The sequence below is a fragment of the Channa argus genome, chromosome 2 (assembly GCF_033026475.1).
Source record: "Channa argus isolate prfri chromosome 2, Channa argus male v1.0, whole genome shotgun sequence".
Classification (NCBI taxonomy): Eukaryota; Metazoa; Chordata; class Actinopteri; order Anabantiformes; family Channidae; genus Channa; species Channa argus.
The window spans coordinates 27334540-27359684 of NC_090198.1; the positions used below are offsets into that span (position 1 = coordinate 27334540).

The following is a 25145-nucleotide window of genomic DNA, read 5'->3' on the forward strand; positions in this document are numbered from 1 at the left end:
ATGTTTTGATGCGTTACCCACTACTAAAATTAAATTTATTCATTATGTAAGCAAACCATAACACTATTATTGAGCAAAGCAAACCTGCTCATTGTTGTAGTTGAGCTGGCTTCCTATATAAACTCTGAAACTCCACCCATACAGGAAGTAGGCCAGGGAGCTGAAAATAGAGTGGGCAAGGATTTTCTATATTTGAAAAGAGTCATTTGCTAGAACAGCTTAATGTAGCTTTACTGGCTTATGTAGGGAGCAGTTAAAAATGAAACGGCTTCTTAAATCACATTTAGATGGCTAAAGAATGACACTTTAATTTTCAGGCTTGGTAAATGCATTGAAGGCTCACATCTATGTACACAAATGATACACAAGTGCTCTCCCACAACATGAGGCTTATATGATCTGTTTGCTTTACCTGTGATTTTCTTTTACGTTCCCCAGCCTTCTTAAAGATCTGGGTTGTATATATTGATGTATTATACATTATAAAAGTCTACAGTATGTACTCGCATACCCACAATTGGATAGGGGCCTACATGTAGAATCTTTTACTACTATAACCATTAGCAACTTACAAGTAGTTTTTCTTTGCCAAAAAGGTGTAACAGTTAAGATTACAACAAATACAAACTAAACATAGTCTATATTGAGAAATGCCTCAAGAATGGATGATATTTGAACTGAAAACCTCCTCTGGATGATGTCTTCTGAAGGAGTTTTACACTTGCTAGGCTTGGAGAAACACTACCTCCTTTCATATGTATTTGACATAAGCCATAATACTTTGTCGTATTCAATTCAATTTATTGTTGAAATTATAGTGTTATTCTATGGACTGTTATATAATAAAAAAAACATTTGAAAGTGAAAAAGTAGCACGGATATCATACTATTCATATACATGCTAAACTTCCCAAACTTCAGGAATTCAATGCCAACAGGAATTGAAGCGTGTCCTTGTAGTTGAGCAGAATTGATGCCCAAACACAGGGGGCAGCAGCACGAGCGCCCTGCGTGTGCACTGCCAGAAATGCGAACGGTGAAGAAGAAATGCATGGAGCACTTTCCGACTGTGGAAATGGCGCTTTGCGTTGTCGAAGCCTGAAGTCGGAGGGAGTATTTCGTGCCCGTCTGTCATTTGAACGCCTTAGTGGGCTCAGCGCATGAGTTGTAGTTTGAAAAGCAGCGGATTATGACAGAGGAAATAAGGAATAAGTGGATTTGTCAAGGAACACAAAACATTTGTGGCGCTGCTAAAGCCGTCACCATCCTCGCACAGGTAACGTTAGCTAGCTGACTGTTAGCGGCTCATTGCATCACGTTTTCCAGCTCAGTTGGGCGAGAACTAAACAGTTAGGCACTTCGCTAAAGTCACTCATGCTGGTTAAATCCCCCCAAAAAATACATTAAGAACGTTGTACCAGTGCGTGTGCAACGTCGCTGTTGCATCAAAGCAAAGCTAGGTTACTAACGTTAGCTTAAAATTACCTAGTTAGCACGCATTTCCAGACTCAAGTAGAGAGAAGACTGGCCTCCGAAGGCGAGGTAAACGATCGAATTGCCGTGGTTGTCAGCAGTTGACCACGGCAAAACTAACTTAACGCTTCCTACATAACGTTAACGTTAGTGTTGCTTTAAAAAATAACGCCAGCGATCACGTTAGCGAAAGTATGTTAGCAACATGTTTCAGGGTAACGATAGTTTAGCTAACCACGCTGACTTCTCTCATAACCAGGAATTATTCAATAACTAATACAAATTTGTATATAGATGCGGTAGGTATCGTGTCTTGCAGTTTGGGCCACAAATCTGACGATTTATCCGCAGAAAACGTTTAATAACAGCTGGCTTACTCACGTATGCGTGAAACTAGGTTAGCTAGCTAAACTACAATCCTGCATGACCTTGCAAGCTAACTGGGTAACCTGCTAATTTATCTGAGGGAAAGTACGCAAGAAAATCATCGGCCACAAATTATATGCGTATAATAGCATATCTTGAGCCGTCTTCACTGTGGCATGTAGTTCACACCACAACATCCCATAGTAACAAGAAAACGGACAGTTGTTTACATTTTGCCAAGCTAGTAGTTAGCTCTACGCTAACAACTGCACAGCTAATGAGGCTAAACTCTTCTTAACTGGCGTTTGTTAAATATATTTAAGGTCAGAATCATGGGATTACCAATTATCATTGGTAGTTTTTAGGACTTGTAACACGTTTTGACAGTTGCAAATCTAACAGGTTGTCGCAAAAAAACCCTTCAAATATTGACACACGTGAGCGCTACGTGTATGAAGTGATGCCAGATTTGTTATTTAAATTAGCATATGTGCTGTTGTAAAGGGTTCGCTTTTTTGCACTAATTAGTAATAGTGTGGCAACGCGTTTATATGGAGACATCGGGCAGGTTTTATTTGTAACCGTGATGTCTTCATGTTTTGTGTCATGGCATGTGGCAGCGTAGTGACAGGCGTGTTGCGCGGGAGTTCACTTGAATCCACTCTGTTTTCCGTTGTGGTCGCAGAGGGCAGTATTGTGTCCACTTTTGCAGACTGAGAGTCATGGCAAAGTTTCCATTCAGTATTAGATTCAGGCTTTGGACTGCTGTGTACACATAGGATCATGCTACTATGTGTTCTTTAAAGCTAGGGGACAGCATGAACATTGACTGACCTTTGTAAGTAATCCATAACAAGAGAAATGATAAAGCATAATGACACAAATGGGTGTTAAAGTCATAATATATATGCAAGCCTCATGTTTCAGATAACACTTTATAAGCTTAACCTAAACATCTGGTTGTTACAAATTCTTGGGACGTTGAAGGCACAAACTGTGTAAACTTAAATGTATGAACCGATGTGACCAGCTGAAATTATATGATTGGAGAATAGCTGGTTTTTCTAATGGCTCAAACAGAGAACTTGGTCTTAACTGAATGTGTAACTATCTGCTTTCACTGTATGTATATGCTAAAGTAGTAAAGTGGTGTTGTCCTTCTTATCCTCTCGGCTGTTCCCTTTCAGGGGTCACCGCAGCGACTCATCTGACTCCCATCTCTTGCAACAACAACCTCCATGTGCTCTCTCACTAGATCCATAAATCTCCTCTTTGTTCTTCCTCAAGATCTCCTGCCTGGCAATCAAATTCCTGTTCTCAGACCTACACTCTCAACTTTCCTCTTCTCTCTCTGCCTACGAACACGCCATCCTCATCTCCTTCATCCTGAGCCACTAAATTAAAAATGTCTTAATATTGTTAGTCTGTAGAGCAAATAAAAATGGCAACTTTGAGGGGTTCCTTGCTTTAGATTACTTGAGTGCTTAAACAGCTTATCATAACTCAGTTTTATATTCCACATCTGCTCACAGAGGTATAGTAGTATGCTTTGTGTTGCTTCTCCAGTTGTCAGCAAGTTTGCTGACGTCGCATTTCCTGACAACTGGAGGTACAGCTGTGGTCTTTTGTACTCTAATATCAGGGCAAGTAAAAAAAAAAAAAAAAAAAAAAAAGGCTGAAGTGGATTTATGGAGTAGGAATGGTTCAGTAAGTGTGTTTCAAGGGCTTTCATTTTAGTTTAAATTAGTGATGTTTAAAAAAATGAACCAAATAGGGCAGGGTGGAGTATTTCAAGCCACATCACTTAAGCAAAAAAAGAGAGAAGATAGAAAATCACTGTATTGTGGGAAAACCGCAATGATCTTACTGCTTTGACCAACGTATTGTATGTCCTGTGTTGTTTATACAGTGAACAATGCATGACCTGACTGCCCAAGTCACCAGCAGCCTGCTGCCTTTCCCAGCAGTAACTATAGATGCACTCGGGGAGGATGAGATCACTCTAGACTCAGTTCTTCGTGGAAAGTTCACTGTTGGTAAGTCTATATTTCCCAATAAATGGTTTCTATAAATGGCTGTTTGCTTCCATCCACCCTTGGCTGTGTTGGGTGACACTTGCAACTACTGTGTTCATTTGCAAAACTAACACATTCAAATTATCCATTTAGGAGACTTTATTTTACTTTTAAAGCATTTCCAGTGATTGCATCTTAGGTTGTTTAAGCATTGTAAAAATAACACATTGATGTTGACAAGAAAATTAGAAGAACTTAATTTAAGTCCTGAAGAGGAGGGCAACAAGCAACAACAAGGAATATAATGTAATACTTTACCAGTAATATTAAAAAAACAATGGGATCCTGAAGTATTCTCTCTTTTTTGTGCTTCAGCACAACCAATATGAAATAAAATAAAGGATCCTAGATTACTGTCACAACTTTAATTTGGGTGGGTCACAGTGCCTTAATTGCAAAGGTTTAAAAGTAATTTAGCTATGTGCAAAAATAACTGATAACTTTAACTCTAAATCAAAAACTCCTACCCTTTTAATTTCCTTGTCTGTCTGAAGGCCGCAGTGGCCTTGCCTGGCTGGGCTGTGGCCCCCATCTGGAGGTTGTCCATGCTGTGACAGGAGAAAGGCTGTCTGCATACTGCTTCAGTGGTGGAGGCGAGCACCCACCCACTGTCCTCACTGCCAGGGACTTCAGCTGGCTCAAACGGTCAGAACCTTGTTTCATCTTTAGTAACTTTATCTGTTTAACACTCTATGATACGGATTGCTGGCAAAGTAAGAAATACTATTCAAGCATGCAATCAGTGAGAATTATCTTTATATGTTCTGTTAAATACATATGTGAAAATATTAAATTATTAATTTTAATTTGACCAGGTCTGGATTGCTGGTTGGCTTGGAGGAAGCCGAAGGCAGTGTGCTGTGTCTTTATGACTTGGGACTTTCAAGGGTGGTCAAAGCTGTGGTCATACCAGGCAGGGTGAGTTGACTGAACATTTACTGTACATCACAAACAGCGTTTGCATATTTACATTTAAAGCACATAAAAATTTGAAAGATAAATTCAACTTTATTCATATAGCTCCAATTAATCTCAAGCCACTTTACATAATAAAATCAAGACTATACAAGTGTGTAGATGAAACCCAATAAATCCCCCCTTGAGCAACAGTAGAGAGGTAAAAATTCCCTTTAACGGGAGAAACCTCCAGCAGAACAAGGGTCAGGGTGGGCGGCCATCTGCCTTGAATGGTTGGGGTGAGTGGAAAATGGAGAGAGAAAAGAAAAGAGCAACAAAAAAACATCGGGCAGGTTGGTAGGACCAGTAGCTGCACACCCGAGAACATATAGCTCCAAGGCCAGGGACACCTGCAGAAAGGGACAGAGAGAGGAAGACAACTACGAGAGAGAGAGACACAAAGTTAATGTCATGCAGTGGTGTATAGAGAGAGGAGAGAAGCTCATTGCACAGTCTAAACCATATAGCTTCATAACTAAGAGCTAGTTCAGGTTGACTGAGCAGCTTTAACTATAAGCTTTATCAAAGAGGAAGGAATTAAGCCTAGTCTTAAAAGTAGAGAGGGTGTCTGCCCCCCGAATCTGAACTGGGAGCTGGTTCCACAGCAGATGGCTAAAGGCTCTGCCTCCCATTTTACATTTGGAAACTCTAGGAACCACAAGTTGGCCTGTATTCTGCGATCAAAGTGGTCGGACGATGTGGTACTAAGAGGTCTTTTAAATATGATGGAGCCTAACCATTAAGAATTTTGAATGTAAGGAGGGTTTTAAATTCTATTCTAGATTTTATGGGAAGCACTATGGGCAGCCCTAAGGTGTAGTAGTACTAGTAGTCAGTTATCTGAAGTTGGTGACTTTCCCAAGTGCCGTTTCTGTACCGTGATGTACTCTGAATCCCGACTGGAAATCCTCAGGATGGTTATTACTGTACAGGTGGTCACATAATTGCTTTGCAACTACTTTTTCAAGGATTTTAGAAATGAACAGGAGGTTGGATATTGGTCTATATTTTTGCTAAATCAACTGGATCAAGACAAGGTTTTTTTTTTTTTAAGTATACGCCTTTGGTACATAACCAGTTTCTGAAGATAGAATGATCAAATCTGAAATGAACGTGTCAATTAAAGTTCAAACTAAAACAGTAGTGAGTGATTGCACATGAAGATCTATCTGTAATATTTGTGGGGAGGATCTGGTGAATTTTGTTCCCTAATGTATACAATTTTATTCATAAAGAAAATCATGAAGTCATTGCTCTTCAGAGTTAAGGGAATACTAGGCTCAACAAAACTATGGCTCCTAGTCAGCGTTGCTACAGTGCTAAAAATAAACTAGGGGTTGTTCTTATTGTCCTCTATTAGTGATGAATAATATGCTGTTCTGGCGTTACAGAGGGCTTTTTTAAAATAACTTATTAAACTATTTTTCCAGGATTAACGGGAGTCTTCTAAAAAAAGCTAAAGTCTTCTGCTGTATAGTCCATTATTGTAAATTCAAATGATGAGCAGACAAAAGAGTAGAGGAAAGTGGAAATGTTGTTAAATTATCAATTTCAATTCTTTATGTAAGGACAAGGTCTAGGGTGTGACAAACAGTAAGTGGGTTTATTTACATTTTAGGAAAAACCAAATCGAATCTAAGAATGAATTAAATGCACTTTTGAGGCAGTTACTGTCAGCATCTACGTGAATGTAAAAGTCAGCCACTAAAATAACTTACCACTAAATTATATAGAAAACCTGAAAATTCTGTCAAAAACTCAGAATAAGGGACTGGAAGAGGGTACACAGAAGTGGTTTTTGAGCTTTCCAGTTTGGGTGTGAAAGGCTAAGGTTCAGCGAGACAAAATAAATCAATTTGATGATCATTTAGGAAGAGATAACAAAGTATGTTTTATGCTTTGAAAATCAATTCACATCCTTCAACGTCTCCTTTTTTTTAAATTGTCAGCTAGCAGTCAGTGTGCTGTATTGTTCTGTCACGGTTTTTAGTGCTACAATCCTTTTTAGTTATCTCATATAAGCAGATCTTTTTCAGCAGGTGTTAGAATAGAGATCTATAACTTTTTTTAAAAAATAATTAAAAAAGTCGTTTTTTTTTGGCAGAATAAGTGTTTTTAAAATTTTAAAGTTTGGATTTAGGATTCTATAATCAAAAGACAGATTTAGATCCCAACTAAGCTGTACAAACCTGAACACTGTCTGCCCCCATTTCATTTTAATCATTTCTCTCATCTAGATTACAGCCATTGAGCCATTAGTGAGTTATGGTGGAGCAAGCACTTCGACACAGCACCTTCACCAGAGTCTGCGCTGGTTCTTTGGCATTGCTGCCGTAGTAACAGACCTCGGTCACGTTTTGCTTGTGGACCTCTGCCTCGATGATCTGTCCTGCAGCCAGAGCGAGCAAGAGGCCTCAGGTGAGGAAGGAAGGAAGGAAGATTGGGTTTGTGTTTAAACATGTTTGTCTGCTCGAAGGTTTATTTTCTCTTCTTCTTTTAACTTAGTTGAATGAGGAGCACAGTCTAACCTTTATCTCCTTTGATACTCACTATCTTCTCCCAGATCTGCAGGTGGTGACCAAATCTCCCGCAGAGATTCCGAGGCTTAGAGAAGTCAGCACCAGAGAGGGCAGACATCTTTGTCTACAGCTGAATGCGCCCAGTGGAGTTGGAGCCACAGCTCTTGAGTATATCGCCAGGACTAACCAGCTGGCAGTGGGATTTTCTGATGGCCACTTGCAGCTGTGGAACATGAAGGCTTTGAAGAAGGAGTGAGTTTTTGTATTTATGGGACATTTTCTGAAAGTAAACTTTAATAACGCATTTTTTGTGTAACTAGTAATTACTGTGCTTCATTTGAGGTCATAAGCAGCTATAATATAATGCAATGTTGCACAACTATTATTTATCTTTTTAACATTCTTCAAATTACTGTATGTGTACAAATTCTTGTTTGAATGTTCATGTGTAGATACCACTCCCAGTTAGAGGGTGGCGGAGTGCCTGTTCATGCCTTCACCTTCCAGGAGCCAGAGAATGACCCTAGGAACTGCTGCTACCTCTGGGCTGTCCAGTCTACCCAGGATCTGTAAGTCTGATCTACTCTGTCCAGACAAAAGGAGGGTTTTTGTTTGTGGTTGTTGTTTCTGTCCCAAGCTCTTATTTTTTCCTCCTCACACTCCCACATAGTGAGGGAGATGGTGTCTGCCTCCACCTGCTTCAGCTGGCCTTCAGTGAAAGAAAGTGTTTATCTTCTGGGAAGATTCTCTATGAGGTATGTGGTGGCAATATTTATTCTCTTTTCCCTTTTGAGGAATTGGTCCGTAATGATGGAGGTGCTGTATTTTATTTACCTTTTTGTATGTATGTACCTACGCGGGTTGTTTTTCTCTCACACAGGGTCTGGAATACTGTGAGGAACGTTACAGTCAGGAGTTACGTGGCTCAGCTCTCCCTCTCAGGGCCCAGACCACCAGCACTCGACTGCTGAGTTGTCAGACCATCGAGAAATTCCGGCCCCATCCTGACCGGGATGACAGCATGAATGAAGGTTTGCATGCTTTTTCTGAGACTAGTACCTGTAAAAACCCGGACTGTGTGGAACCTCTTTTGGCGTTTCGTATCAAATGTGAATGTTTTGTGCTTTGAGAGCTCCGGTGTTATAATAAAAGTGTACTAACACATTTGTATTGTTCCCACATCAAAATTATTTGTGTAGAATTGTAACTCATTTTCTGCACTGTCTCTACTGGACCTCCTATTTCTTACCTGGCTTTATTTTTGAAATAATTTTACCCATATTACTTCTCATTTTCAGTTGCCTCTCCAGACACCAGTGTTTCTATCTTCAGCTGGCAAGTCAAGGCCTATGGTCAGGGAACCCCATCTACCTACATTGGGGTTTTTGACATCAACCGTTGGTACCACGCACAAATGCCAGACTCTTTGAGGTACAGCTGAGATTGATTTTGGAAGTGTTTAGCAGACTGTTTGGTTTATTAATGCAACAGATATACTTGTATAAAATGTCGGCTATTGTGGATAGTGTTGACGCATATAAGTGAAACCGAAACCAAAACAAAAGTTGTATTTTTACATTAAAATAGATATTCAGATTAATCTAGATGCATTCGAAATCAAAACAGGAGTTCTATTAAACCTTTAAGTTAGTTTTAGTTGGTTATTTGATATTAATTGGTTTAATAATAACATGCAATGCCACAGATGAGCTTCTTTAGGTCAGGCAATATTTCTATCTATATTTCTATTTCTTTTGACACTTATAACTTACACTTGCGTGTTGTCAGAATGGGGGAGTCTCTACAAAATTGTCCCTACCTGGCAGTTTGGTCATTGGACCCAGTCGTGCAGATGGTGTCTCCCCATGTGCTCCATGATGTGGTGGTGCATGACCGCAGCCTGAGCAGGGGTCTGCCCTTTACCTGCCCCCCGCCAGAACAGTACTTCAATCCTACCACATATAACTTTGGTAGGTGTGAACACTGTAATACAATTTAAATCAGCCTCTGTATTTCTGTTGCCTGTTCATTTTGCATAGAAATTTGCTTATGCAGATCAGCCCAGCTTTGTTGTTGAAATCTAATGTTACAAAAGAGGTTGAACTGAAAGACTGTCATCCCCCAACCCCCCACCGTGTGTGTGTGTGTGTGTGTGTGTGTGTGTGTGTGTGTGTTACAGATGCTACTTGCTTACTCAACTCTGGAATTGTGCACCTAACCTGCTCTGGGTACCAAAAAGAGGCAAGTTTGTTTTCTTAATTGTTCAGTCATTCATCTGTAATTATGAAGTTGAAGACATTAATTACAAAAAATGGTTAAAAGAAGTGGGGAGATACACTGGGGGCCGGGACCTTCAAATTGGGAGAGTGGCTCCAGCAGATTCCAGGAAAAACATCTGTTCATCAACATCAGTGTATTTCATAATTATTACAACTGATCCTACATTAACTTTGTGTGACCTTGTAGTTTAAAACATAAAGACATTGCAACATGCATTGCTGTTTTTGTTTTTATTGTGTTTGTTTGTTTTAAAGAAAGAATGTTGTGAAATTACTCATTTTTATAAAAAAAAAAAAAAAACAAGGTCTGTGAAATCCTGGAGGGTCTTTAATAATGCAAAGTACTAATTGGGTATGGTTGCTTCTGTATTGTTACCTTTTCTTATTTGTCCTTCTGTTCTCTATGATATTTATTGTTAGGATATACAGTGTATATCTTTGTTTTTGTTAGATGGAATTAAAAATATCTGAAGATGATTTGAATGAAAGACAGACTTCTTATACATGTCTGAATTGTCATTAAACCAGACTCTCAGCTTTTTGAAGAAAGCAGTTCCTTGTTCCAGTGACGTCATCTCCAGTAGCTACTCTCGTTGCCTCATGTCTGGCCTGCTCTCATCTCGTCTGGCTGACACCCAGGCTTCCAGCCTCTCTCAGGTGCACAAGCGCACACTTTCCCGCCATTTCTGAGCCTGTTGTTGTTGTTGTTTATTGTTTTAGGAGTAACTCCTAATTTCTTTTTTTCCTTTGAAATTAATATTTAATAGGGTTTCATTTTTTTCAATGTTTTGATATTAATTTGTACATATAACTTCTGGCTTTCAGGAGGAGCAGCTTGATGCCATCCTGTCCACAGCAGTGGAGACCAGTTCTTTGGGACTGATCACTGGCTGTATCAAACAGTGGACAGCAGAAGGTGAGGTGCCATAGTTGTGATCGTTTACATTGTTAAACTGCTCACCCTAGAATGACTGCATACATTGCAATACCACTCAGAACGTGGGGGGGAAACATGGATTCAGTCTTACTTTCTTTGGCTTCATCTTACACACACATTAACACAGAATTTGTAAATCTGTATTAAGCCCCTCTACTACAGAAAACAGTTACCAGCCTTGCAGTCAAATTGTTTCAAATTTGTCCTTCTCCAACAGAACAACCAGGCTCTGCACTAAACCTGCGCTACATCCTCGATTGGGCCTGGGAAAAAGTAGTCCAGACCAAGGAGGAACTTGACGGCATCTGTATGTCTTAATTTGTTTCATATTTAAGGCCATTGTGAAATATATTTATTGTTGTTTAGCGGGAGACCAGAGTGCAGTGAGATTTGCTGGATATTTCTTTATTTCACAATCTTAAAAGACTAAAAATGTTTCCTATTAAATGATGATTACATTTTAATTTGTTATTAAAGTATGTGTTTATAAATACAATAATATCGGTTGTCTAGAGCTGGAAATCTGTGCAGACCGTATATTTGGCACCTTCATGATGAAACTTGTAATTAGATTATATCAGTTATTTTTGTATGGGCTATATGTACAAACGTTGACCTTCTAGCTGTTGTATTATGCATCCTCATTATTCTCATCATAGTGCTGTTTGAAAGTTTTTTTTTCTTTTCCCTAGGTGCACCACTGTTTGACAGCTCATCCAACTTCACAGACCCTCAGACGCTGCAGCTTCTACAGCACAGCCAGAGGCTGCTCAGTAACCTCAGCACCATCTTCCACTGTCTGCTCAGCGAAGCTCAGGAGCTCACACAAAAAGGTGCAGTGTTCACACAGATGCAGTCGTCACATATGAACTCTGGACCAGAGTAGTGTTTCACATGTGTAGCACAACAGGGGAGGGTCTGGGAGATGATCAGTCAGTCGACTGCCACAGCAGTCAACCATTCACTCACTCTAAATCTACCCAACTCAAGAATGAAGTATGAAGGTGGGCCTGAGGATGTAGTTCAGGAGAGAGCAGTATGCTTTATACACTGGCTCACACACATAAAGTCTGGAGAATTTTAATGTTACAGTACATGTGTGTAAGTGTGTATATTTTATTTAAAATTTCATTTGTACTGTAACAAGACATTTTTACCATATTTGGTCTTCACATGGTCAACTTAGTGGTCTTCAAATTGATGCATTGTTCTTTGCTAAGCCACATCCAGCGGACATCTGTAGTTCTTGAAAAGTTCTGTTTGTACATATATTTTTGTTAACCAGGCCTGGTGGGTCTGATGAACAAGAACATGGTGTCCAGTCTGATTTCCAAGTATGCTCAAGTGGTCCTTTGGTTCTGTCGCACCGGCTTACTGCCTGAGGGCTCAGGTATAAAATTTATATTACAGTAAAAATGTGAGATGACCTAAAAATATTATTTTATTGGAACATGAAAGTGGAAGAGCATTTTCTGAATTGTTTACGGTTGATGTTTCTCCACCAGATGAAGATGCTCTCCAGATCTCCAGGCCATTCTACACTCACTCGGTTATCAGCAACTATTATACAATACGCAGAGAGGAGCTCACCAGGCTGGCTAAGTAAGTAGTCTTTGCCCAAAAGCAGTAAGAATTGATCATGAAAGGATTCTATAAAAAATGTCTTCTAACTTCTTCAATATTGTGCTTTTTTTTTTTTTTTTAAGGTTTAGTCTGTGTAACAGCGTAGCAAGTAGACGGTAATGTTTGCAATCTATTTTCTTCTCAGAGGCAAGTGGTGTGCAGACTGCCTGATGATTGACGGTTTGGTTGGCCAGTGTGGTGAGCGCTTAACGGACCTGTGGAAGAGGGATGAGGGAGGGACAGGACAATACCCACCGCCTACACTGCATGTTAGTATAAAATACCTATATAAAAATGTTTAAAGATTAAAGATTTTAAAGATTTTAGTGTGATTGGATTTTTGTCAAAATGTATCTCAATTATAAAGACATTTTTATTAAGAACTCTCTTAACTTTTAATCATCACCTCTTTGATTTGCAGGCCTTGCTGGACATTTATCTACTAGAAAACATTGAAGAAGCTACCAAACATGCAATTGTATCCTTCAAATTATAATTCTCAAATGTTTAGCTCGGTTGGTAGAGGGGTTGTTCACAAACCACAAGATCAGGGGTTCCACGCTTTGTCTTCCTGGTCCCTGGGCAAGACACTGAAACCCAAAGTTGTCCCTAGTGTCTGCTACTTACTTGTTAAGTTGCTTTTGCTTAAAGCATCTGCTAAACGATAGCAATTTTCAGGGGTTCTGAATCAACATATCAGCTATGTGTGGTTGTAATAAATATTTTAATAATTCAATCATTTTAAAATGTATATAATGTATTGGGCCAACTATTGTAGAACACTATTCCATTTTCATTGTTGTGAATGTAATTAGAAAATTATAACCTTAAGTTTAATGTTTGTGTGACCCTTGACTTATTGTCTCAGGTGATTTACCTGTTGTTGGATGTCATGTACTCATTTCCCAACAAAGAGGGAGCATCAGTGGAGTCTTTCCCTACAGCCTTTGCCATCCCTATTGGACTAGTCAAACTAGTACAAGGCCTGTGGCTGCTGGATCATCATGACCACCAGGTGAGCGGCAATTAACACGCGTGACTAACGTTTTATTACCTCAGTAATAACAGTGAAAACATTAACGATATGCCTTCATTAGAAATGTTATCTCTTCTTTGTCTTGTTCAGAGTTCATTTGAGCTGCTCCTGCATCCAGCTGCCTCTCAGTGTCAGTTTGAGTGGCAACATGAGCGTGTCTTGCAAGCACTCATGTGTCAGGGCCAACACTCAGTGGCACTGCGTTATTTCCACGTAACAAAGCCCCCGATTTCATCCACATCCCAGGCCAAACTCTGTGTGTCTGTATTACTACACAACAGGTAAGAACAAGGTGGCAGGATACGTTTGTCTGTCTGGCACCAAGAATTAAGTTTGGCAAATGTGAGAGTGGCTTTTTTTTGTATCGGGATACATGGATAAGAGCAGTCCATCGCAGCCCCTCACATTTGTTATTTTTCATTTCATAACCAGCCAGTGGGCTTTTGTTTTTCCAGGTGTCTCATAGAGTCATGGTCTTTAATTCGGCAGCACTCTAATCACCTCAACATGGATGAGCTACTGGGCTTCCTGTTTGAGAGTTGTCAGGAGCTGGGCCTTACCAAGGAGCTGCTCAAACTGCCCCTGGGTCTAAGTGAACAGGTAGGGAAGAAAGGGCTAAGTTGTAGGTGTATGTCCGAGTAGATCAATTAAATGTCTAAAAACTCTGGTTCTTGGACTTGTGTTGCAGGAATGTTTGGAAAAGTTTCTCCAGGGTACAGGAGGTCTCCAGAACAGAGAACTACTGATGGTTCATTACCTTCAGCAGGCCAATTATATACCTGCTCTGCAGCTCAACCAGAGCCTCAAAATGAACCTGGTGGTATGTATATGCATGCATGCAAGTATTGTACTAATTATGAAAACATTGCTCATATATTCAGAGTGTCCGCAAAACGAACATGCTTGTTTTTTATGTGGTTTAAAACCAAACCTCCTTGCTTTTTTTTTTTGTTCCTAGAATGAGCGAGACCCAAAGGTTAAAGAACGATCCAACACTAGAAACTCTATATTGGATCAGTTTGGCAAGGTTTTGCCCAGAGTCCAGAGGAAACTCGCAATTGAGAGAGCCAAACCATACCAGCACCCAAATACCATCCATAGAGAAGGTGAGGATGTCCTCGTCTCGAATTGATTCTTTTCATCTATAACACATTTTCACAAGACAGGTTTTAATACTCTTAATGGAAATACCTGAAATATTTGTGCTGCAGTTTCTCGGCCACAGCCACTGTCGACTATCACAAAGCGTTCTGCCAGTGAGAAGGTGATGTCCAGGGCTGGATTTATTAACAGTGTTCTTACCAAGATAGAAGAGGTGTGGCTAGGCAAAGGAGCTACCCCACAGTCCTCCCCAGCCAAGAGGTAAGCAAACACATTTCAAAGGCCATGATTTTCCTTATTCTGATTTATTGTTTATCTAACGTTTGATAATTTCGGTCAAGTCCTAGGGGAACTAATATTCAGGCTCCCAAACCATCCACTTTGACCCTTCCTGATCCCTTCCTGGGAACTCCCGTCACCATGACCTCCAAACAAAAGTCACGGTACTGTCATAGAAGCCCTTTAATTTTTTTTATTCTGCTGGTGCAGGGCAGTTTTTTCAGTGTTTTTTATTTGTACGCTTCTTTACCACATCCAGACATCAGATTAACAGCGTTTGGATCTTTGCTACTTAGAGGTTAAATTTAACATAAGTTGCAAACCACAAACTCTGAGTAACTGTGATTGTAAAATATTTCAATTAAGGAGCATAAGGAGAGTCTTAAAGAGATACATTCATGGCAGAGTTATGTTAAAGCTGTGCATGTCTGCATTCCTTTCTCCACTTCAGTGTGCCCAGGATGATGGATTTGGTGGTACACCCCTCCTATCAGAGTCCTCAGCCTTTCTTCAGCCCGGGCCGACCTGCCAGCTCATGGGTTTCTCCAAAGAGCATCAGCAAGGCCCCTGAACTCAGTCTGCTGCAAACCCCACAAGTGGTCAAGGTGAATAGATAAATGAAACGAAATACATGGTGCAAAAATTTGCATCCACTTAATCTAAAATGGCAAAAGGAGTATAACAAAGATTTATTTTCCTCTGCATAATATTTAAGGCACGTTCAGCAAGTACAAAAGTTCCTTCATCATCAGAAGCAACAATGTCGGTCAAGGAGTGTATAAAAAGCAAATTATAGTAAAACCTATATCATGGCTTAAAACCTATATCAAGGTTTGCAGCCTTCTATTGTTCTTTAATACTTTGTCCCCCCTTTGCCTTTATAACCTCCTCCAACCTCTTTGGGACCCTCTGGGCTGTAATTTTAGATGACGTAATTTTTTCAATTCTGCCAAATGGCTTGGTTGCCTGCCATGTACAGCCTTTTTCAAATCCATCCAGAGGTTTGCTATTTAGAGACTGTGAAGGCCATGAAAAAACATTCACCTTATTCTTTTCAGACCCTTCTTGAGTTGACTCTATGTTGTGCTTTGCATCCTTGTGTTGTTGAAGATCCATGGCTTCATTTTTATTTTATTTTTTAATTTTTGACTGATGGTAGGAGGTTTTGCTTAAAAACCTTCTAATATTGGGATCCATTCATCCTTCCTTCCACTGTTTGCAGAGGTCCAGTGCCTGGTGCAGATGTTTGGTTTGGGTTCTTATGTAGCTGTCACGCAAGTTTCCTAGCACCTCGGTTATTTTCTTGATCCTCCGATTCCTGGAAGAGTCTTTAAATTTAAAATTTACAACAACTTATTCTTTATACACTCTTTGATCAGTTTTATTTAAATAAGCAGTCATTCATCACTCTGCCATGTCAAATGTAAAGGTAAAATCTTTACATATGTGAATAAATTCACGTGTATGTCTTTTTTTACTTATTAAATTGCTTTGTATGTGTTTTGTCTTGTCAGCGAGCTCGGGCCTTGGCTGCTTCTGGTCCTGTGTTTTCGGCCTTCACTCCCCAGTCCATTCTGCGCAGCAGCCTCCGGCCCACACCCGTCGTCACCCCTTCCGCTTCTCCTGGGCGCTCCGTCACCCCTCCACTCCGCAGCAAAGAGAGTCGCATCACCTTTATTAAAGAGGCAGACTCTCCTGAACCAGAGAAGGGTATCCGATGGATAAATGGGGTAAGACTAAGCACTAGGTAGGATTCTAAGAAGCTGCCTCACTCACTGACAAAAAAAGTTGCTTTGCAATTAGTCCTCTGTTTCAACATTTTTACCACTTTCCCCTAAGTTTTTGTTTTATTTGCTTTTCATGTGTAATAAAATCTGCTTCCCAACCTTCTCTGGAACTGTTATCCTCTCTAGATAGCAGCAGACAGTGAGATTAGCTTGCTGACAAGAGGCTCCACGCTGTCAAAGGCTACACATGAGTCCTGGTCCCCACAGCCTGCTGGGGAGGAAGGGGAGCAGCCTCATGTCAAGTTTTTGCCTCCTGAAAGCGGTACTCCTTCACCACGCCTGAGAAGCTCTGAGAGGGAGACCTCTTCCATACAGGAAGCCGCTACTGAAACCAAATCATTGGATGCCACACAAGCACAACTTAGTCTGAACCTTGATGCGAGTCAGTTGTCGGTCCAGTCAACAGACACCACTCTGGAGTACTATGATGTGCCCTTGGCAGAAGACCAGGAAGGAGAGGAGGGGCACACGGATGCAGAGAATGATGGAGAAGTGGTGACATTGAACATCAAAGCACTAAATGAGTGGGAAGAACCTGAGGAAGAACAATCGTCAACCACTGAGCAAATGCTTAATCTAACATCAGAAGAGGGAGAAAAGAATGAAGTCAAGGAAGAGCAAACATTTAAAGACGTGATAGAGATTTGTCCTGAACAGGAGGCTAAGAAAGACGATCAAAGAGAAGAAGTTCTGTCTGAAAAGGAAGATGAACAGGATGCTGAATTAAGTAGCGATCATCAAGTTGCTGTTGCCCTCGAACAAGAAGAGATGCCTACTCTCAGTCAAGGTAAGAATTGGCTCTTTACATTTCTCTGACTTATTATAAATGGGTTTCCTTACAACAGCACCATGTTATATTCTGATATTTAAATATTCAGAAATGGGTGTTACAAACATTCACGTGGTCTTTACACTTGTCATAAACATTACCTGACACATTTTGTTTGCTACTACTTTGTAAAGAGGACACGGGGGATGAATCTCAGCATCAACCGGCAAAAACCACTGACCATGACCAAGACATCCTGCCAAAGGCCACTGTGTGCACAGACGTCACAGATCATCTGATACTATCTGGAGTTGATGAACCCTTAAATAAACCAGATGATCTGGAACAATCAACAGGTCCGTTCTTAAACAATCCTTTTTTAATATTGCACAAAGTTGCAAGATATCACTAGCTTAAACAACACTGTGGAAATGAAGTTGAAAGTTGTATTCCCAGGAAGGACCAGCTCACCAGCTCAACAAAAAATGGTTACGGATGGTATTAAGGATATACATAGCTTTTGTAAAAGGCTGTTAGTATTGATAATATCAGTATAGAGCATTATCAAATTAGTAGTAACAGTTGGTTCATAACTAACATCGTGGTTAAGTGAGATGCTTAAGGTTGTGGGTTTTGATTAGCAATAATCAGGGTTTTCCCTAACATGAGCACTTAAGCAAAGTTCCTGAGTGTTTTAAAGTGAATGAATCACATCTCACATCTCAAAGTTCCAGGCATCATCCACATATCAGTAGTGGCTCCCTGATGCCTGCAGATTATTTATGTAATGTGATTTCCTCTCTGCTTTTTGTTTGAATGCCTCTGTGTGCAGGCTTTATGTTAAGTTTTTGCCTTGAATTAGGCTTCTTAAATTAATAGATTGTTGTTAATGGCATTAACTTGGCACTGATGTGTTTTTTTTTTTTTTTTCTTTACGGTTATATGTATGTGGAAAAAAGTGATAATGTGGCATTTGCATTGTTTGCCAACAGATTTGACAGAGTTTGTCCAGCGACATCTGTTTGGCAGTGATCTGTCTCCTCCGCTTGGTCGCTCAGGAATTCACATTGCATCCATAACTCAGACTTCAGTCAACATGTATGTCACCATTTCTGTAAATTCCATAATTTGGTTGGAAGCAATAAAAATGATCTTATCAGATTTTTCACTTTATCTAACGACTGTTTTGTTTATGGCATGTTAAAAATATTTGTCACCTTTCTGCTAGTGAGTCACCAGGTAAGGATGAAGAGGGGGGGCAGGCAGTGACTGAAGCTCCCCCGGTGTCAACCTGCCAAAATTCTACAGTTTCTGTGACGTCGTCCGATCCAACTGCCACAGACTCCCATTGTGAGACTTGCACACAAACTTTAACACTGGCACACAACAGTCCTTTTTCTCTCATGCCTGCGCTTTTCTGCTCTTCTTTTTATTTTCTAGCTGTTGTGAGTGTAAATGATAGTGAAGAACTTTCGAGTCCGATGTCGGAGGAGGAGGAGGAGGAAGAAGAAGAGGAAGGCGAGTCTGGTCAAGCTGAGGAGGACGAAGAGGAGGAGGAGGACTCTGGTAGTGAGGTGGAGATTATTGAGGAGGTTCAGGGTAATGGGCGGCTGCCACCCCTCCAACCGAGTTCAGTCTTTGTACAGCAGAGTCACACACATTTCCTGCCAAGTGTTTCACAACAACAAGAAGCTGCAGAGTTCTCCGTCATCACTCCTGCTGGAGAGATGAAGGTAACCAACATAGTTGTTTCTGCCTTTCTTTGTTTTATATTGTAAAATAATTTTGTAGGGGTTGTTTTGCATCTTGACATCTGCAAGACCTTTGCAGATGTCAAGTTGTGTTCTGAAATGTTGATAGAGAACGTTCAACATTTTCAGACATTTTAAAGGCCAAACGATTAACTAAATAAAGTTTTTTTTAATTATTTTTTTTTTGGTCCTCTACAGATTGTAGACGAGGACATGGAGGGAGAGGTGGTGATGGTGAGACTTGGGTCAGATGAAGGAGGCCTGGACCCAGATCAGGAGGAAGAGCAAAGATCATCATACATGGAGCTCAAACCCTCCACCACTCTGTTGGTACCACTTGAACTTGTAGAGGAACAGCAGGAACTGGTTGATGGTGCTCAGCTGGGTATTGAGCAAGCACTTGTTCCAGATGAACCAAGAACCGAAACTCACAGCAGCTTCTCTCTGATGCTGGAAATGGATGAAGATGGAGTTAAAGATGCATACACACTCCCCATAGAAACAAATGCACAATTGTCTTGTGTTTCATTCCAATCTCCAATAGAGGAGGCTAGTGGTGAATTTGTGGCCACACCTGGGGGTCTTCTTTTGGGCATGGATGACCTGCATCCTCACCAGTCTAGAGAAGCCTCCCAAGAGGACCAGAGGAAAGAGATGGACAGCATGGATGGAACTGAGGAAACTGCACTGATAGGTTCACAACCTTCAAATCTCCATACTGAAAGCACTGGGGCAAACCAGACGCCAACGGACGGTAAAGAAGAAACAAATTCCGAGTTAGTCATGCTGCCTCAAAATCATGAACATTCAGCAGCAGTGGAACAACTCGTAGCTTTTGGAGAGGACGTAGAATCTGCAGCAAAGAAAGATGCTGCTGATGAGGTGATGGGAGCGGTGGAGGACAAACGGGTACCCGCTGAGCATCCTGTGCACCAGGTAGAACTGGAAAAGAATGGACCTGTTGATACAGATGTGGAGACGGTGCCTGCTGTGGAAGACCAGCAGCAAGACCACACAGCTTCGGCAAGGATAGAAGAGGACACTGAAGAGGATATTATAAAAGAGGAGACAAAAAGGAAAACTCGGGGAAGGCCGAGAAAAGATACAAATAGCCTGTCAGAGGAACCACCCGTACCAGAGACCCCCACTACTCAGAGGAAGAAGGCTCCTTCCACACCAACACGAATGACCACAAGAGCCAGGACTGTTACTTTTATCCCTCCTCTCCCAGAGGAAGCAGAGGAGCTACAGGAGAATGGAAAAGCAAACGACACAAACACAAGCCTGGTCCCAGCCTCACCTAGTCGCACGCCTAGAAAAATTAAACAGGTCAAAGAAGCCAAAGTCCAAGCCAGCACACCTCGAAGGAGCACCCGCAGCACTCAGCTGGAGCCTTCTAAAGACGAGGTCGAAGAGGGGGAGGGCAAGGATAATGAAACCACAGCTGCATCGACGTCCAAGGAGGCTTCTCCAGCCAGACGGAAGCTTTCTCAGAAGACCACTTCAAAAAGGTCCAGTCAAAGGACCCTAAGTTATAAGGAGGAGGTGTCTACAGCCACAGAGTTTGAGGGAACTGAGGCCCAAGAGGACACGGATAAAAAAGTCGGTCGACGAACAAACTCCAAAACTCCCACACCAGCCAAGCGCAAGACCGCTCAGGAATACACTCCCAGGAGGTCCAGCCGCCGAATACTGAGCAGCAGTGAGGTGGCACCAATGCCATTAGAGATCCTAAAGGAGGATCAGGAAGAGCAGGGAGAGGTCTTTGCTCCACCTATAATTTGCACTTCCAGGAAGATGACGCTAGAACCATCAGAGACACAGCTGGCCCTGCTGGAGGAGAGGGAGGACAAGAAACAGCAACTTCGCAGTCCTGGCAGGATGACCCGACAGTCCAATCGCATTTCCCTAAATGTTTATCCACAAGTAAGGATTCCAAAAGACAATGTTGTTAGTTTGTTTTTATTTTATTTAAGAAGCTGAAAACTGTTACTTAAAGGAAAAAGCTCCTCTTGATGTTATGTGATATTTATCTTATTCATGTTTGAGATACAATCCAGAAAAACCTGATCTTTGACATCATAATGATTTTTATTTTTATTCATGATTGCCATGCACACGCTGTCATTCCTTCATATAACTTGTTTAAAACCCCTGATCCATCCTCGATCCGTTCCTAACCATTGATGACTTTCCAGGTGAAGCTGGTTCCTGTGTCCCTCCCTCAGAGCGCAAGGAAGACGAGAGGAAAGACACTTACTGAGAACGTCAAAGAGAGTGAAGATCTCCTGGAGCCTGAGCTCCACAGCAACACTAATCGCAGCAACTCCCGTCGACCTAGCAGAAGTAAACTCTGGGACCACCCCCTGGAAGATCGTCCCTTGCTAGACTCCCCATTGGAGGTGGATTCTGAAACCCCTGTTGCTGACGCCCTCATTAAGAGGCTCCAGGATGAAGAAGGAAAGCAGGAAGGTATGTGTGCAGTCTTATCTGGGCCAAAAAAAAAAAATGTGATGTTGTGATGTGATGTTCTGAATACTGATGAGAGAACTCCAGGGAGAAGTGGTGACCCTTGAAGTCAGACCCCTGTGAAAGAGAACTGACACAGCCCCCGGAGTGTGTGAAAGTCTAAGACGTTCACACGGATACAAATAAGTTAAAGTAAAATCTCGATTAAATTGCAGCAGCCGTGAGAACCAGCAAGAAGAGTACGAGGCCGTCGGTGGAGCAGACTCACCCGCTGCCTCCTGCGCAGGACAATCTGCTGCCTGAACCCCAAGATGATCCATCTAGTCCAGGCGAGCATTCGTTCATTTACTCCCCCTCTCGGAGAACAAGAGGTGAGCTGCATATCACTTTACCTGTCTGTTCTAGACACATATTTGTGTTCAAGTTAGTTTTAACCTCTTGTTATGTCTGTGTTAGCTAATAGAGCAGAGTCCCTTGGCCCAAGTGAAGAGTCTGCAGCTTTTGCTACTCGTAGTAGCAGAAGAGTCAACAAAGACGTTGCTCCTCAGGTAAAAGCTTCATTTGTGTATTTAATCTGAACATAATTAGGCTGTAGCTCAGTTAAAGACTCTAATAAGTCCCTAATAAGGGCCTGTCAAAAATCTGTCTTCTAATACCAGCTATTTAAAAAAACAACACAGAGAAAGTCGTCTCTGCTGCTCCAAAATGACAGCGGGCAATTTAAAGTGTTGAGCGTTCAATTATGAATGTTGAGAATATCAAAGAAGGATTTTGGAGTGTGACAGAGTGTGTTGAATGGGCTTCTTGGCCTCTGGGGGGCTGCTGGGCCGTGCATCCCTGTAAGAAAAGAAATGTACAATTTAAAGTTAGATGCATCATTTTGTTTCACTTTAAGAACAAAAATTTAAAGGCTAGATCTATGAAGAACGGTTTGCTGGAAATCTGGAAATGTGCTTGAAATTTGGATGAAGTGCTTGAAACGGTAACTGTATGTCTTTCACAAGCAGTAGCAGTGCGACTGAGTAGTAAGTTTGTTTAGCTGATCAGCCAGTGTGTTTTCACATGCGACTCCGCAGATGCTGATGTTTATGCTAACAGCTAAATGACCTGAACTCCGCTCTTTGTGTGTGTGTGTGTGTGTGTGTGTGTGTGTGTGTGTTAGTGTGGCAGTGTTAGTATTGCAGGTCAATTGTGAGACACATCATTTATGAAATATGCAGTAAACGTACTCCACGTTCATTAACAGTAACTAACGTTGGAAAATTCCTGCAAATAAAGTGCTGGAAAAGTTTAAAAAGTGATCTTGAAAATGCTTGGAAAGTGCTTAAACGTGAACTTTCAAAAGGTGCATGAACCCTGTCGATTTAGTGCAGCCCAATACAGCAGCTCTGCCATGAATTCTACTTTTACAATGTTATAGCTTCTCAGTTTTTACGTTGAAACTGTCAGAAAGGGGATAATTCTATAATTATTAGTGGAGTTCAGAGTGAGTAGTGGAGTTGGACTGGAGTCCTTTTTTAGAAGAGGAGGTTCTAATGTTTTCTGCACCTCATTTATTTTAAATAAACCTGAATCCAGTACTAAACTTACTTTATTTAACCTGAGTATCAAATGTTTGTACCAAAGATGCTCACTATAAATAATATAAGTAAAACATTAAGGCGACAAAACCTGGTTTTATGTATGTATGTAACATTTACCACTAAGTGTAATACTATTTTACAAGATACGCTCGTGTCAAATACTGAAGGTCCTGATGTGAGATTAGATCCTCTGTTTGCGAGAGCTGATCTGACTTCCTGTTTTACACTTTAACCAGCAAAAAGCATGATTCGCACCAGATGAAATGGAATAAGTGGCAAAACTCAGAATCACTCGCACAGTCTGTCTGTAAGTGTGTAAGTGAGCCCAGATCCATCTTATTACTGCTCTGTGTGAAGATAAATGAAGTTTACAGACAAGCTCAGTGTCTGACAGGGAGACATGACAAAACACGTCAGGAGTGTAAAGATATTTCCGGATTACTATAAAATTGCGGGATTACAAATTAGACTGGCGGCTGCCACAGTCTAGGTAATTAATCTAGTTTGCGACAGTTGGCAGATCGATCCCCGAGTCAAATTGCCCTCGGACAAGACTTTGAATCCCAAGTTGGAACTTTTCCTTTGGATAAAAGCATCTGCCAAATGACTAAACGTAAAAATCTTTTTTTTGTCTGTTTTGTTTGTTCCAGGATGAAATTGTTTCAGAAGGTGATCATATGGAAGCTGAGAAAGCAGGTGTTTCGAAAACTAAAAAAACAGGCAAACGAACAGCAAAGTGAGACTTTTTTTCTTTACAAAGGTTTTAATAGCAAAGTGTTTGACTTCATCATTTTTTTTTAACAGAATTCAAAGGCTGCGGTAGTTCAAGAGATAATTGTCAAATCTTTCTTGTGTTATCTCCATCAGGTCCAAAAGAGTTTTGGAGCCACCTCCCTTAGCTGAAGTGGACCTGATCTCGCCACTGCCCAGTCCAGCTGATCCCCTCCCACGATCACAGAAGATGGTTAAGGAAGGAGAGGTCCCGACCTCGAGCATGAACCTTCGACGCAAACGCATTATGGACACCGTTTTTACCAAACCCGTCACCCGGAGGAAGAAACTCTAAGGGAGGTTGGTTGGTGGTGGTTTTAACCAGTGAACCTCAGACGACCACCTGAACCAACTCAGTCAGGAGCTGTCAAATAAAATGATACACCTAAACTCATGATGGTTCTGTTTCCTCACATGCCTCACGCTGCTGCAGTTGACTTGCCCGTAAGACAATAAAACAATGTAGGCATGAAAATCTATTTTTGCGACACAAACACACTGGCGGTTATCAGTGTGAGAGAGAGAAAGAGAGAGGACTATATTTTTGGAGTTTTCCTGTTCTGCTTGTATTAACTCGATTTCACTTGATATCGTACCCGTGGCCATTTCGTGATGCTTCTTGTAATCAGCTTAATTCTCTGGGCACAGAATGGCACAAGGGGAAAGCAATCAGTGTGGATTTTTAAAGGCTTCCATACAGAAAACCGGAGACTGGACTTAACTTGCCTCTGATGAAGAGGTTTTAATTACATTCTCTTGTATTTTATTTTATTATTATTATTAATTTTTTTTTTTTTTTTGTAGTTGTTAACTTTTAAGAATTTGAGGCCTGCTGTTTTTTCTGTTTAAGAAGAAAAGCAACCGACCCGGTGGACGTGAGACATTTCTACTGATAAATGTGTATATAGTCTTTTTGCTATGTTCCAAATAAAGATAATAAATAAATCCTATAGAATTATGTTCATTTTAAAAGTTTAAAGTGTCTTGAATGCGTTTCATTGTGGAATCAGACTGCTCAGTGTCAGTGTCAGTGTCTTAAAATTGAGGTTGGTTTGGGGGGATTTTCTGTGAAACCGGCACAGACTTGTACACAGCTGCCAACATATTTGGGCTGTTCCACATTGCAGGGTTGTTGTAAACTGAGATTTAATTGAGGGAGGGGGGGGGAAAGACTTACTTGCACGGTGATTTGTTAATAGGCTTGTTGAGTTCAATTTGTGGCAACCACCATCTGACACATAGGCTATTTTCTGACGAATGTATGTAGAATGTCTTATTTTTGATGACTGCTCTTTGATAAAATGGTAACGCTTGGATACTTCTCTAGTTCTTGTGTTACGTTATTGTCTGATTTGTGTTTCCTCTGTGAA

At 41.0% G+C, this 25145-nt stretch overlaps 1 protein-coding gene across 2 annotated transcripts; it reads left to right on the top strand.

The window, feature by feature from the left end:
- Window positions 1-1034: 1034 nt before the first annotated feature.
- ahctf1 (AT hook containing transcription factor 1) lies at window positions 1035-25096 on the top strand. 2 transcript variants are annotated; one of them, XM_067488836.1, is made up of 40 exons: window positions 1035-1276; window positions 3749-3875; window positions 4409-4559; window positions 4730-4832; window positions 7109-7289; window positions 7435-7642; window positions 7843-7959; window positions 8061-8145; window positions 8271-8421; window positions 8689-8821; window positions 9179-9360; window positions 9570-9631; window positions 10198-10326; window positions 10495-10585; window positions 10824-10913; window positions 11299-11439; window positions 11892-11996; window positions 12112-12208; window positions 12375-12498; window positions 12651-12707; window positions 13098-13244; window positions 13356-13546; window positions 13721-13865; window positions 13954-14085; window positions 14224-14371; window positions 14477-14627; window positions 14708-14809; window positions 15097-15250; window positions 16160-16375; window positions 16559-17219; window positions 17396-17557; window positions 18194-18299; window positions 18430-18551; window positions 18642-18934; window positions 19151-20878; window positions 21151-21424; window positions 21640-21792; window positions 21878-21969; window positions 23655-23740; window positions 23872-25096. In XM_067488836.1, exons 2-40 carry the CDS (start codon window positions 3755-3757, stop codon window positions 24068-24070), a joined length of 7590 nt encoding a protein of 2529 aa, XP_067344937.1. In that variant the 5' UTR covers window positions 1035-1276; window positions 3749-3754; the 3' UTR covers window positions 24071-25096. The 2 variants fall into 2 exon arrangements, with proteins under 2 accessions (XP_067344937.1, XP_067344927.1); XM_067488826.1 differs by having other exon boundaries at window positions 1036-1276; window positions 21637-21792.
- The last annotated feature ends 49 nt before the right edge of the window (window positions 25097-25145 follow it).